Below are 13,950 nucleotides of genomic sequence, written 5' to 3' on the forward strand. Positions count from 1 at the left end.
TGAAATTTTGCATGGTTACTTAATCCCAGTGACAGTGCAACCTTACATGATCAGTAGGTCAGCAGTGTCCTCTACTGACCCTACAGTGATCTTTCCCATTATCTCAGGATTTGTATGAAAATCTTCAGATTTTTTACATGCTCTTATTTAACTTGACTTGTGTCTGTCTGTCTGTTTGGGTCAAACCTTGTAACTTAATTTTCGACCTGTTCCCTTCGTCCGATGGACTTGAAATTTTGCATTGTTACTCAATCCTGGTGACAATACAACCTTACATGATCAGTAGGTCAGCAGTGACCCTTACATACCCTATAGTGACCTCTCCCAGTATCTCAGGATTTGTATGAAAATCTTCAGATTTTTCATACCTTCTTTGGCTCGACAGGATATCACGGTCAGTTTTTGTTTTTAGTCATAATCAAAATTGGTGAAATTTCTGTCAAAACTGGAAAGTATAAAATAAGAAAATATAAAAAAAATTAAAACATGCTTTTATTAAAATGCGCTAAAAAAAGTACAAAATAAGTTTTTGAGACAGACCAGGATTTTCTTACAATTAATCTTGTCTGCAAAAATAAAAGCATGGGTGCCAAACATTGAAGGAATTGCTACAAGAAAAGAAATATATTTATTTATTTCTTGTAGCATTTCCTTACATATTTGGCAACCACACTTTTATTTTGTAGACAATTGATTTTAAGAAAATCCTGGTGTGTCTCAAATAATTATTTTGTACTTTTTAGTGCATTTTAATAAAAGTATGTTAAAATTTTTTTTTTTTTGCATGACAAGGTTACAAATCTAATGCATTTATCATACCTCATTTTGGTATGCATGTGACTTACTATCTGAAAAAAATACTGGTTGGGGGAATGAGACATCACTGGCACCAAAGGGGTGGGGGTGGGAGACGTGTAAAATTAACCAAAAATGACAGATATTAGTGTCTGATCCATACTTTATGAGGTCGCTGAAATGAATGGTCACACTCCTGATGCCCTTAATTACAAGTTCAGCCCCCAATAGTAATGGGGGGTTAGAAGGGATGAAATATAAAATGTCAAAAATGTTTTTAATCTAAAATAAAATGTAAAAAATCACAGATATTAGCGTCTAATCCATAGTTTTTGAGGTTGCTGAGATGAATAGTCACACACCTGATGCTTTTTAAGTCCAAGTTCAGCCCCAATAGGAGTGGTGGTGAGAAGGTATGAAATATAAAATGTCAGAAATGTTGGGCAATGTAATTGAAGCAACTATTTTAACAGGAAAGGAAGAGAGAGAGAGAGAGTTTATCGGTTGTCATTCAGTGTTTTATTGAGCAATGCCAGGTTGGTCAGCTAGTTGAATGAATAAAGCATAAAATGAAAAATACTTTTTATGGTTTATTCCAACCAACAATATTAAATCACATTGAATCATTAGATGTTAAGAAATTGGAATATACCATGTGCCATGCAGTATAAAATTAATTTTTCATTGTGTATAAATAAAGCCTTCTAGTCAGGTGCATGCCAGAGTAATATGCCATTATTGTACTCTTGTTTCTGGAGGTAAGGCAAGTTTTTTTTAATCTAAACTGAATTATTTTTCAGTAATGCAAAGAAATATTTAATTTGGTTAATTTTAGTTTTATTGCTCCATGTCCTTTTTAAAATGGATCATTTTATTAAGAGTAATCTTTAGACACAAAATGTGGAATCCTTTGATGTTTTAATAAATTTATTTTTGCAGGTTAGTGTCATCAACAAATTTTATATGGGACTGCCAGACCAAGATCTCTCGGTATCACAGAATGTTGTGGAGCAAGAGCAGATTGATAGCAAAAAGTTGTTTGAGAAGTTCAAGAGCATATATAAATGGAATGGCCGTTTGTTTGTGCCTTGACCAGTTGTTAACTCCGTGTATGAATTTTTACAAGTGTGGGTTTTCCTGATTTATAATCTCTGTCCACAATAAGTAAATGGCAACTTTCCTGCAGAAAGACCTTCTATATATATTGACAAGAATACCCGTCGTGTGTTTATCGGTGAAGTATTTCCATTAACTTTGAAAAAGTGGTAAGTGTTGAAGCTGTTAATGATAATTTGAACTTAGGTCCTGTTATGACACACCAAATTCTCCCCAAGTTCTGCTCACTCACATACACTGCAGACACATACACTGCAGAGAAGTCAGCTCAGACCTTTGCAGGTTTAGAAATATAGTCAGATGTAATTGTTTTGAAATTAGTAAAACAAAGAGTGAATGTAAGTTCTCCTTTTGGAGAATGAATAAAATTTATGGTCATGAGTCAAGAGTGGCACTGTCCCATTCATTACATGTCCATGTTTTTGTTTTTCAGGTAAATGGAAAATATCTTTGATATATCATAAGCACATTTATTACCTGTGTTTGACATACAGGCAAGATAAGAGAGCTGATTTAACATGGTCTGGACTTCAAGTTTTCATTACAGTAGATATTTCTGCATTAAAATTAAAATTAAATCTTTGTTGTTGTTGGAACGTTTGGATTTTTATGTTTATGGGATGAAGAGTACTACAGTGAATTATTTCAGTGTACTTTATATACTGTATCTTTATTCTTGTGTTAAAGTTTATCAAAGCATTTTGGTGATATGGGCAATATAGGTAGCACAGTAAGGATGGCAGGTAGTTGAAACTTACAGGAAATCCTAAATATTTTTTAGAACTCTAAAGCTGTTTCATAATGTAATGAATTATTTTGCAGTAGTGTGGAATATTTTAATCCACTTATGTGTAATTTAGGATTTTGTTGTAGTTGTGGAGATTTTTATATATATTCTTAGTATAGTTTTGAATTTTATTGATTTTATAAAACAAAGTATTAGCCAAGGTTGGGCTGTTACTTAGTCTAATTTAATCATAAAAAAATGAACCTAGTTATACTGTAGGTTTTCATTAGCTTTCTTTCTTTTTCAGCTATACTCTTTTCTGATCAGTGTTACTGTGATTTAGGCTACTTGTAGTTTCAAGATTCCAAAAGGAGGGAACTGATTGAATGGAAGCGTAAGATATAGAATAGCCAAGGATGCTGAATTATTTTGGAGGTTCTGGGAATATATGTCAGGACTTCAGTGCCCATTAGATCAGTGTTTTAATGATATTTAACATTAGCCTCAGGATTTTGCAATGACCCCTTGTTAGCACAGATGAATGAATATCTTTGTGCTTGAACATTTAAATGTTGTGGTCACATTTTGAATTTTTTTTTTATAAATGCTTATAGTGTCATAAGTGAGCAGTTCCAAATTCAAACAAAGGAAAAAAGGATAGAGTTTAGGGTATTTGTTTATATCATACTATTTCTCTTTAGAATTACCCTTGACTATTTCTTCTATTATATACAACACAGGAACATAAGTAAAAAGATAGAAGGCCTCTGCTGAATTATTATAAAACAAATTACCAAGACTACAGTCATATTTTAAACTCATAAGGCTGGTTCAAAGGATTTTTTTTTTTAAATATGAAAATTAATGGAAGGTAAAATGATGGAATTTAGATAGCAAGATTGGAAGAGCTCTGAGGAGGTGTTGAAAAGTTAATGGTAGAAAGTAATTAAGGTTGAGAGCAAAGGTTGTATCAGAGTACCTACATTCATAATTTCCCATGAAAAAATGTCTAAATAATTGTTTCAAAAGTTCAAAAAATTATTTAAGCGGCACCTCAACTTGAATAGGTCTCAGAATACCTGATTCCGTTATTTATCAGGGACATCAGAGTCCAATGAAAATAATACAAGTATTTTGTAATTTATAGGAGTAATCCAGTAATTACAGTAGGACTGAACTTGTCAAAGTGAATGACCTCTCATACTTACTGGAGCAATCCAGTAAGTATGCTAGAGGTATTGGACTGTGAATGAATGCACATGACTGACACTTTCCTGTTTGAACCTGTGTGCATGGGTCCTTTGTATCCAGGATATGTGACCTGTAATGGCCCACTGTTGTGCTTCCGTCATTTGTTTTTTAGTCTGTGAATTTGTGTGTGAGTGTATGCACATATTCATCACTGAGAACTGATATGCACTTACTGTAACTTGCAACCACCCACCCCCACCCCACCCCTACTCTCTCACACTGTCTCTCCATATGGTATTTTTTATGGACGTTTATTTAATGCAATATAGCACTGTATTGTACGCAGTACAGTACAGTGAGTTAGTTGCACATTTCTAGTAATGGTAAACTATGCACTTTCTCTGTCAATTTTGTTGTCATGTAAAGACTTTGGGGTTACTGTCTTAAAAACAAAGTTTTGTTTATATTGTATGAGTTTTGTGTAAGTATTTTACATATCTTGTAAGTAGGCACAGGTATGTACACTTATTTTTAGAAGCAATTCATTGGCAGGTATAGGTCTTTGAAACCAAATGGTAAGTAAAATAATATTTTAAATTGAATGATAATTACAAACTACTAATGAGGATAGGCAATTGATAACTTTATATATAGAGTTGCTCTACACCATGAGCTATGTAAGTTGACTGTAAGGTACTCTGATGTGTAGGCTATGTGCCAGTCTTTGTTGCATAGTAAGTCTCATTACTTAATGGAAGGGGCAGGTCCATGAGCTGTCATATTAAGTTGAGGTGCCACTATTCTAAAGTATTTGCCCATACTATTTAAGTCAAATTTTTAGATCTGTCAAGGGGTTAACCAAAAGGTGATGCTCTTCAGTGATTGGTAGGAGTGGTTTGACAGTCAGGCGGGAAAAAACAAACTTATTCAAAGATAAAAGATAAAGCAGCAATGCAGCAGATAATCCTTTCATTTCTACATATATCAGTTTTATCTGTTTTTGAATGGTGTTCACATGCTAATGCAGTATGTTGCAATTTTTGTTTAAGGATAAAGTTCAAACAAATTTTATTCTCAGTGGGTAATACATTTTTGGTTTCCACAATCTTCCTGTCTGTCGTATGATGGCCATCATGTGAACAACAGTAGCTTCATGATTATAGTTTAATAATACTTGTGTAACCTTGTACAGCTTAGGCTTCCTCTTCCCACTCCTTAATAAAAGGCATCAGAATCAGAAAATGCCCATCTGGAGATGTGGTATGGATCTTATTGCATTACGACAGACCACATTCACCTCCTTTTTACCTTTGGGATGTTGTCCACAGATCCTTGGACTTTTTCCTTGGGTTCTGTGGTGACTGCTCAGCAGTTATGTAGCTCACCCAGCTCCCCTTGGGACAGGTGGCAACTCGCCTAAGGTGTACTGTATGGCTGCCAAAGAGAGAGAGAGAGAGAGAGAGAGAGAGAGAGAGAGAGAGAGAGAGAGAGAGAGAGAGTGTGTGTGTGTGTGTGTGTGTGTGTGTGTGTGTGTGTGTGTGTGTGTGTGTGTGTGTGTGTGTGACTGGCCTCCTACCTTTCTCTTTTTACCTCTCCTCTCCCAGTGGGCAGAGGTATGATTAACAAGCTGTCATGTGCTGGACAGGCCTGCATGCAGGTGTTCTAGATGACTGAGTATCCTATCTCTTATCTACTCAGTTGGACTAATAGATGCAAGTCCTACCCTCGCTCTAGCAAGTGGAGAGAGGGACAGACAGTTAACAAACCCGTTGGTTATCTTCTGCTTTATTGTCCCCAACAATATGGGTTAATTCAAGCCTTTCTTCAAATCAATTCGAAAGGCCCAGAAGTCTGGCAGTTGACCAGGAAGAGAGACCCCAGGTCAGGTGAACTACCAGTCAGTTCAGAGATTTGCTCAGAATCCTCCCACCAAGGGGTAAGTCTCCCATATGTAAAGACTGAGGGTTTGTATATGTGTAGGAACAAATAAATTTTTAAAGTAATTTGTATTTTTCCTAACACAAACCTGAGGTCTACATACATGGCCCACCTCTAACCACCCCTCATGCTGCTACCTAGCCCAAAAGGTAAAGTGAATGCTTACCGACTGGATGGCAGGGCTTAGTCCCCTGCCATCGGTAGCCAACTACCATTAACCACTGTGTTTTAAGTTAAAATGGTCAGTTCCATCTTGTGCTGAAAGTAAATCCCATATGTAAAGACCTCAGGTTTGTATGTTAGGAAAAAATACAAATTACTAGAAAAATTTGTCATTTTAAGCAGTACCCAAAGTTTGTTTTTATTTTAACATATTCTTGCTTCATCTTTTTCTCTGAGTTATGATTTCATTCATGTTATTGTGCCTTTTTTATGTGGTTTGAGATATATGTAGTGCCACTATTTTCTTATAATCTTGTGGTGCATACAGTAAGTGTTTATGTAAACATTCCAAAATACATTATTTTTGTTTGACCCAAAGAAAGTATATATTTTAGGGATTTTTGTTTTCTCTTAAATGTGCATGAATTGTTACAGAATAAGATAAAAGACCATTGACTTTAGTAACAAGCTCCATAGAATACCCATATTGTAAAAATAACAGTAAAAAGAAGTTGAAAGTCAAACAGGACATAACTGTATAGCATAAGCAAATAAAGTTAAGACTGCAGACTAAACCTCCTACAAGTGAGCATTGCACTTTATGGTTACAATAGTATAAGAACTGAACACTTGAAACCAATTACAAAAAAGTTTAGCATTAATGTAACAATGAAGCTTCTTTAAAACAAGCTTCAGCATCCTTAGCATTGCTAGGAAACTTTTTTTCACTTTTATAGTTAAAGGCATTTGTACTGGAAATCATGAGTCTTTACTATTATGCACTAAATTGAAACATTCAGGCCCTAACAATGATAGTGGAAATCTTGTTTGCACTACTAAAGGTTCTTTGCAGGATCCCTCTGGTCTCCATGGTCTTTGGTTTCTTCCCACTTAGCTGTCCTTATTTCAGTCAGTCTTCCTTAGACTTTTACTTCCCACATGTGGGAGACCTGTAGTACACTATGCTACGATTCTTGGTCCTCATAGGGGTACCAATTATAATGTACATTGTATGGCACATTGTAGATGGTATTAAAGGCTGCCTACAGCATCCTTTAAGCCACAACGTCTGCGCTTTGTGCGTTTTACTTTTCATTCATTCTCTTTTGTCTCTTCCAAATTAGCTGCCCAGGTTCTTTAATGTGCCTTGCCCATATTTTCACCTGCCATTTAAAAGCATATCCTTTGGTAAGGTCTGTGAGAGTAGAAATGTGACCCAGTTGTCTCATTAAACTATTTTATAATAAGATTCATGGCGAGAGTGTAGCAGGGAAGGCCATTTTATGATTGAGTAGTGGATAGATATAAGGCTTATTGGTAGAAATATAGATGGAGATTTAAAAAATTGAGATGGTTTTGTCCTGTGGTGAAGGGGGAAGAAGGAACAGTTAGAAAAGTAGTAGATATGAAAGTCAGTTAGAAAAGTAGTAGATAAGAAAGTAGCAGAATGAAGACCAGTAGGAAGGCTCAGAAAATCTAAGAAAAGTTCATTGATTAGGACTTAACACCATTGGGAAGTACGGCAGAAAGTGCATGAGACAAGAGAATGGAGAGACCTCTTGTGTTTTAACTACTAGGTAAAGAATTTTTTTTTTTACATTTTGACAGTGCTTAAGCCTCAGCTACATCTGGTCATAAAAGACATACATGCAAATGTTTATCAATATTGTAGTCTTTTTCTATTTTTAGTTAATGTAAAATCAAAAAAATTAGTTTTTTTTTTTTTTTTTTTTTTTTTTTTTTTTTTTTTGTGTTCAGTACAGTGGACCCCCACTTATTCGTGTTTCAGCAATCATGGATTCAGTTATTCGCAGATTTTTCTGTTATGCATTTTTCAGTAAATCGCAGAAAATTTGATAACTCGCGGATGTTTTCGTAAAAAAAATATTCACTTTTTTCTGTATTTTCATGTTGTTTTTGTTAGTTAGTTAGTTATAAATGATTTGTTTAACCAGACCTCTGAACTCTTTTAGGGTTCTTCTCGGGCTGGGAAAATGTTGTTTTTGTGACTAAATACATTTTTCATCATATTAAATGTTTTTAGTCACAAAAATAACATGAAAGTAGACAGTTATAAGCATTTTTAGAGGGGTATTTGGTGTTCCAGCTATTAAAATACACAGTTATAAGCGTTTTTAAAGGGGTTCCAATATATCACGGATTTTCGGCATTCATGGGGGGTTGTGGTACCTAACCCCTGCGAATACGGGAGTCCACTCTACTGTATAGGTTATATTTATTTCTAGAGAGTACTTCGTCATAATATGTAAATAAAAACTGTAAATATTCTGGCACTCATCAAGAAACCGAGAGGTTGTGTATATCTATGTATAGTGGATACTGTGTTTTCTGTAAAATATTACAGTGCTATTTCAAAATATTGTATGAGAATTATATTTTGTTTCCTGATGGGCATAGTATTTGCTTACTGGAAGTTTGTGAGCATTCATGTCCAATTAATTTCATGTATTTTTTATTTGTTTTGATCTACTTGTAAATACTATTGAGAGAAATTTTGAGCACATTTATGTAAATAGTATGTAATGCTGCACTCCATGTTGCAGTGATTTATTAGATTTTGACTTGATGCTTCTCTCACTCTTATGCAAATACAGTATTATTTCTAGATTTCAGAGTACTCAGTTCCATTTTAGAAAATTTCAAGGGAATATTCCCAGAAAAACAGGTTAAAAGAATTAGATTTTAATAAGGTCAAATCCCATGTTCAGTCCTCTTGATATGTTTCCTTACAGAGAATTGGTTTAGCCAATCTTAATGTACCGTAAAGCTTTTGATATAGACTGAGTATGTTCAGTTGTCATTAAACGTTCAATGATGTAAGATTGGTGATGAAAAGGAAGACAATACAAACTTTTTTTATTTATATTTTGAGACCCCCTATAAAGGATACTAATCAGTTGGGCAAACCAAGTATAGCTTAGTGCTGAATGTTGTAGTTTAATATACAGTATAATGTTACAGGAGGGAGTATGTCTTTAGTGCATCATCCCCTATTTGTCTCTCCTAGTAGGTAGAGGTGATTACAATAATTTTAGATGAACAGTTTTTTGGTCTATTTTATCATTAACAATTTGTCATTAACATTTTTACATAAGATTTTTGCTTTATAGGGTTGATCATGAAATAACTCATCTTTTACTCTTTCTGCCTGAATTCATATCTGGTTTAGGTCTTTATCTACGCCCTTTCTCCATGATTTATTTTGAACCTTCCAACTGGTCTTCATTTTGCCATTTCCTTGTTTATGACTACTGGCAAAATGCTCACTACTTATTACATATCCAGATCATATCAGTTTTCTGGATATTTGTTTTTCAGTATGTGGATGCCATATCTCTGCAACTCCCTCATTTTAAAATATCTTCCCACTGTATTTCAGTCAAGAATTTTAGGATGTAATCATGATAAAATAATTTTATTTGTAAATGCCCATGCTTTGCTGTGTAGAGTAACCTTTTTCCACTCAAGTCAAGGATGCTGCTATTCTTCACCTTGCTTCACAATCCAGGTAACTCAGTGGCCCGGTTATACTGTTTATTAATAATTCTGTGTCCCCACCAAAAAATGGGTGCTTTCTGTACCTTTCTTCCCAATTTTGCACTCCTATGTTTTAAGTATTGAGGTCCCTTACTCCGTTGGATGTAGCAATTATCATCTCTTATGGCAACATGTTAAATTCACCTATAAAATGGACCAACCCATTAAATGTTAAGTATTCTAGCTAGGTATTTTTGTTAACTGCTTAATAATACTTGAACATATCGTGTTGAGTAGGAGGGCTGCATCATTCAAGTTAACTTTATAGTGAGTCTTCTTAATTTCCCAAATAATTCTTTTGTCTTCTAAGTTAATATTGGACAGTAATTGACCAATGTTCATACTTTGGTAGAGAAATACATAAGCAGCTTGTGTACAACAGTTATTATTCTTTATACAACTGAATTGTATGGAATAATCCTGTAGAATTAAACAGCATTTTTCAGCAGATGTATTTTGGGGATTATACCTCGGGTATTCCTTCAAGTGTTTTAAAGGTATTCCTTTTGATGTTTCAACCAGCCCAGTGATCATCCTCTACACTGGCAAGACAAATCTTGAGACAAGCGGTCTGAGTAACAGTATATTATATATATGTATATATATATAGGGGGCCAGCGTTGCTATGGGATTATTGTGCATGTGCTAAGCCGCCTCCCAAACAGTGATGGTTACACCCTCCCAGTGTGAGTGTATTGGAGAATGGGTTGTGGGGGGAGGTTATTGGGAGGAGTGTTGCCAGTGGATGGAAGCTCCTGATTGGTTCACTAGCCAGGGACACTGGCAGGCAGTGCCCTTTGGGTCAGATAGGCTAATGTTTTCTTCCACGATGGACTTGAGGTCACGCTTGTCTTTTTATTTATTGTGGAACATGCCCCTACACAAGTGTTTTCTAGATTAAACAAATCTGTACATATTACATACATAATCCCACCAGCAACACTTTGCCTCTGTAGCCAAAGGAAAAAGTGAGGGTTCACCATGTGAGTGGGTGGGATTTCCTTATACTCATGGACATCTTAATTACCCAATTGAACAACTTTAATCTTTTGTAAGATTTGTAAATTTGTTCTCTGAAAAATGTATTTAAAATATAAACTGGTGTATTAAATTTGCTGAGATATTCTACCTTAATATAAAAAATGCTAAAATTTCTCTTATTATAATTGTAGTAACTAAAATCTTTTGTTTAAGGGACTAATCGTATTCATGTGTTGGTATGCATGTCAGAATGGTATATGTCTTAAAGTTTACAATGTTATGCATAAATATACTAAGTTTACAGCTGCATATCAGTAGTACATTAACTACAAAATGGTGTGCATATGTGTATTTGAAGTACAGTACATACAATACAGTCAAATTGATGGTTGTTCTTATAGGAATACTCCCTACATTTTCATATACTGCGTGGAGTATTCCTTGCGCTTCGCTATGCTCTGCTGTTTCTAGACTAGTCTCAAAACAAAACCTTTACCTCCACCCCTCTGGGATGCCCATAGGCTGACCTCCATTGTGTTCTTATGTGAGCTAGCATGCGGACGTCTCGCGATGCAGTGCTGAAGCATTTTAGTCTCTATTTGTGCATTTTTGGGGATATTTATAATTCCCCATTATTAAGTAATACATGCCGTTAACGACTGCACATCAGTTCTGTGGTGGATTTTCACATAATTTTTTGTGAGAGAAGAAAGCCTTTGTCACAGGAGTGCGATTGAACATGGTTAAAAAACTGAGCTGTGGTGGTTCAGTCATGCCCGCTTTTTCAGTCACTTGATCAGGTGTAGTGGTTCAGTCGAGCGTTATTATGAAACATATTCAGGGGGTGACAACAAGTATATAATATTTATGAGCATTGTTTTTTCATGAATATTAACTGGGGATAAGTACTAGTGTAGTGCCCACAGGAACATGGTCACGCACCTAGTCCCCCTTGAGGCAAAGAAAGGAAATCCATTGTTGAGTTCTACTGAACGTAAAAAAATTTTTTTGAGTATAGAGATATTTTTACCAAGTGTGGGGAGATGTAAGTACAGGCTTGAGACTTACAAGTTGAGTTCTTAGTGTGGCGAGACCGTGAGTGAATGAGTCCCCATTCTTCCTGCTACCATGGAAGAGAACGGGAAGCACAAATTATGCCATTGCACAGACAAGGACAAACCATGTTGGAAATTCATGCCTTCTGTGACTGTCAACCCCATTCATTTTGTATTACATGTAGGGGACAAGAATGTTCACCTGTGGAGAGTGTGGGTCATGGCTGTCCTCTCGATGGGAAAAATACAGAAAAAGTTGGAGGAAGAAACCTACGCCAGTCTCCAGAGAACCGTCTACCTTAATCCTGGCTCCCTCACCAGCACTTCCAGTACAAACTCCATCTCCTCTGCCTGTCACAGTCGACGTTGTTAGTGGTATGGCAAGCCCTGAACAGAGAGTTCCAGGTTGGCAGTGAAGCAGTTTTGAGACGGGAGTAGGAATGGGAATTCACCAGACTCTCCCTATAGCCTGTTGGGGAACAGGAACAGAGAAAAAGCTGCTCGCACGACCAGAGGAGGTGGAGATCTACCTCTGCTGAGTTGGGCTCTCCCCTTGACCCTTCATCAGAGCGAAACAAGCGGCGTAAAATAGGGCCGACCTCCGAGAGGAAGAACGTCTACAGGAGAGGCGACCCATGTTCCTCAACCACACCGGAATGGAAGCATCAAAGGCAACAAGAACAGTCAGTCACAGTACTGACATGGGGGGACCTCCTGCTCACGTTCCAGAAGCATGACACGGCACAGTACCTCCCCTAGGTATGAGAGAGATGGAGAAAGCCGTCACTGGTCATGCAATCCCTATCCGTCGACCAGCAGTGGGTCTCGGAACAGTACCTTCAGGGCGGATAGTGGGGAACAAGAAAGGCCACACTCATCCCGACACTGGTCCCATCACCATACTGTACACCGAACTGGGACACCGGGCGGTAGGTTGGAAATACGCCCTCTCTCGGCCTTGGGAGCAACAGCACGGGAACAATCCTACCCACAGGAGAGCCATAGCAGATCAGGGTCCCATACTTTCCCAAACCATTCAGGATGAAGTACGTATGGAAAGGATTGAAGACATTGTGGCACAACCAACTTGTATTTTCCATGGCATTGGGGACTGGACGATCAATCATCAGAACAGGAATGAGTGCAAGAAAGGTTGGGAACTTTAAGCCAAGTAAGTCAGTCAGACTTAGAAGAGGATTTTGACCCCTCCTTTCAAGATTTGCCAAAGGAAAAGCCAGTTATGCCAACTTCATCCTTAGACTAAGAAATAAATTAGGCCTTCCTGAGCCTGATAATAAAACGCCCGACGACGGTCCAAACTCCTCTTTCATGGAACAGATAGTGGACAGTGCACCAGAGGCCAAACAATCCATGCGACTACCTTGGTCTCCAATGGTACGGTCCACCTTAAAGCTGTTGGATAGCCTAATAGCGGGGAAGAACGGTTCCCTATATGCCTCCAGGTCCCAAAAATTACTACCCCCTCCACTACCTCGACAAGTCAAGTACAGGCAGTCCTTGCTTATCGGCAGCATCGGTTAACTGCGTTTTGGTTTTATGATGCTGGGCTAATGACATTGTCAACCAGATTTTTGGCGCTGGTAAACAGTTTATCAGCACTGGGCAAGTTTCGGCGCCAGTAAGCGGTTTATTGGCTCCTATGGCGTCGTAAATGCCATTTTTTACCATAATTACTGTGAGGTTTCAGTTGTTGACAATTTTTGGCTATCGTCACTCAGCCAGGAACAGAACCCCCGCAGTTAGACTGCCTGTACTGTTCTGGAAGGACCTGCCTCCCTTTCTAGGAATGTGAATGCAGCACTTTGCTGCTTGCCTGGAAACCCCTCTGTAGACATTTGCAATGGATCGGCACCAAGTTCACTAACAGAAATGGTGAGCATGGAAGTAGTGTTGGGAAGGGCATTGAGAACTATCTCTTGGCTGGACAGGTGCGAAGGGGCAATGATGTTGGAACTACAAGACTCCATGCTTCCCGAAACGGGGAACATTATTAAAGAATATATGACGCAATGGGAAAAGCCTTGGACTATGTAGCGAAACAAGTAGCCAATGGTTGGGCTAATATCCTATTGAAAAGACGAGTCCTTCCTGTCATTGGCCCAAAGACATATTTCAACAGATAGGTTGGATGGGTTCTACATTCATCCGAAGCCTCTGAATTGGGCAATAACAGACGAGGGAGGATGCAAAAGATATTTTATCAACCCCTTTCAAATCAGCAACAAGAAGACAGTTCTTCAGTACGGGGAACCAAAGTAGACCGGTGAAACGGCTGAAGCAGACATTTCAGACCAGATTTTGCCAGCAAGGCTCTCAATCTTTCTAAGGGAGATCAAGAAAGGAAGGAAGGTAGTCCTTCCATACCACCCTACCCCTCCGTCCAGGGAAACGTGTCAGGATGGGAAA

At 37.4% G+C, this 13,950-nt stretch overlaps 1 protein-coding gene across 4 annotated transcripts in view; it reads left to right on the forward strand.

Moving 5' to 3' along the window:
- The window catches only part of LOC136848693 (uncharacterized), a 29,813-nt gene extending 24,010 nt beyond the window's left edge, over window positions 1-5,803 (forward strand). For 2 of the 4 annotated variants that reach the window (XM_067121195.1, XM_067121196.1), the window contains exon 5: window positions 1,735-5,803. In XM_067121195.1, the coding sequence (XP_066977296.1) occupies window positions 1,735-1,887 (153 nt within the window). In that variant the 3' untranslated portion in view covers window positions 1,888-5,803. The remainder of the gene's footprint in view (window positions 1-1,734) is intronic. The other 2 variants (XR_010856097.1, XR_010856098.1) reach the window with 2 other exon arrangements.
- Window positions 5,804-13,950: the final 8,147 nt, after the last annotated feature.

Source organism: Macrobrachium rosenbergii, chromosome 19 (assembly GCF_040412425.1).
Source record: "Macrobrachium rosenbergii isolate ZJJX-2024 chromosome 19, ASM4041242v1, whole genome shotgun sequence".
NCBI lineage: Eukaryota > Metazoa > Arthropoda > Malacostraca > Decapoda > Palaemonidae > Macrobrachium > Macrobrachium rosenbergii.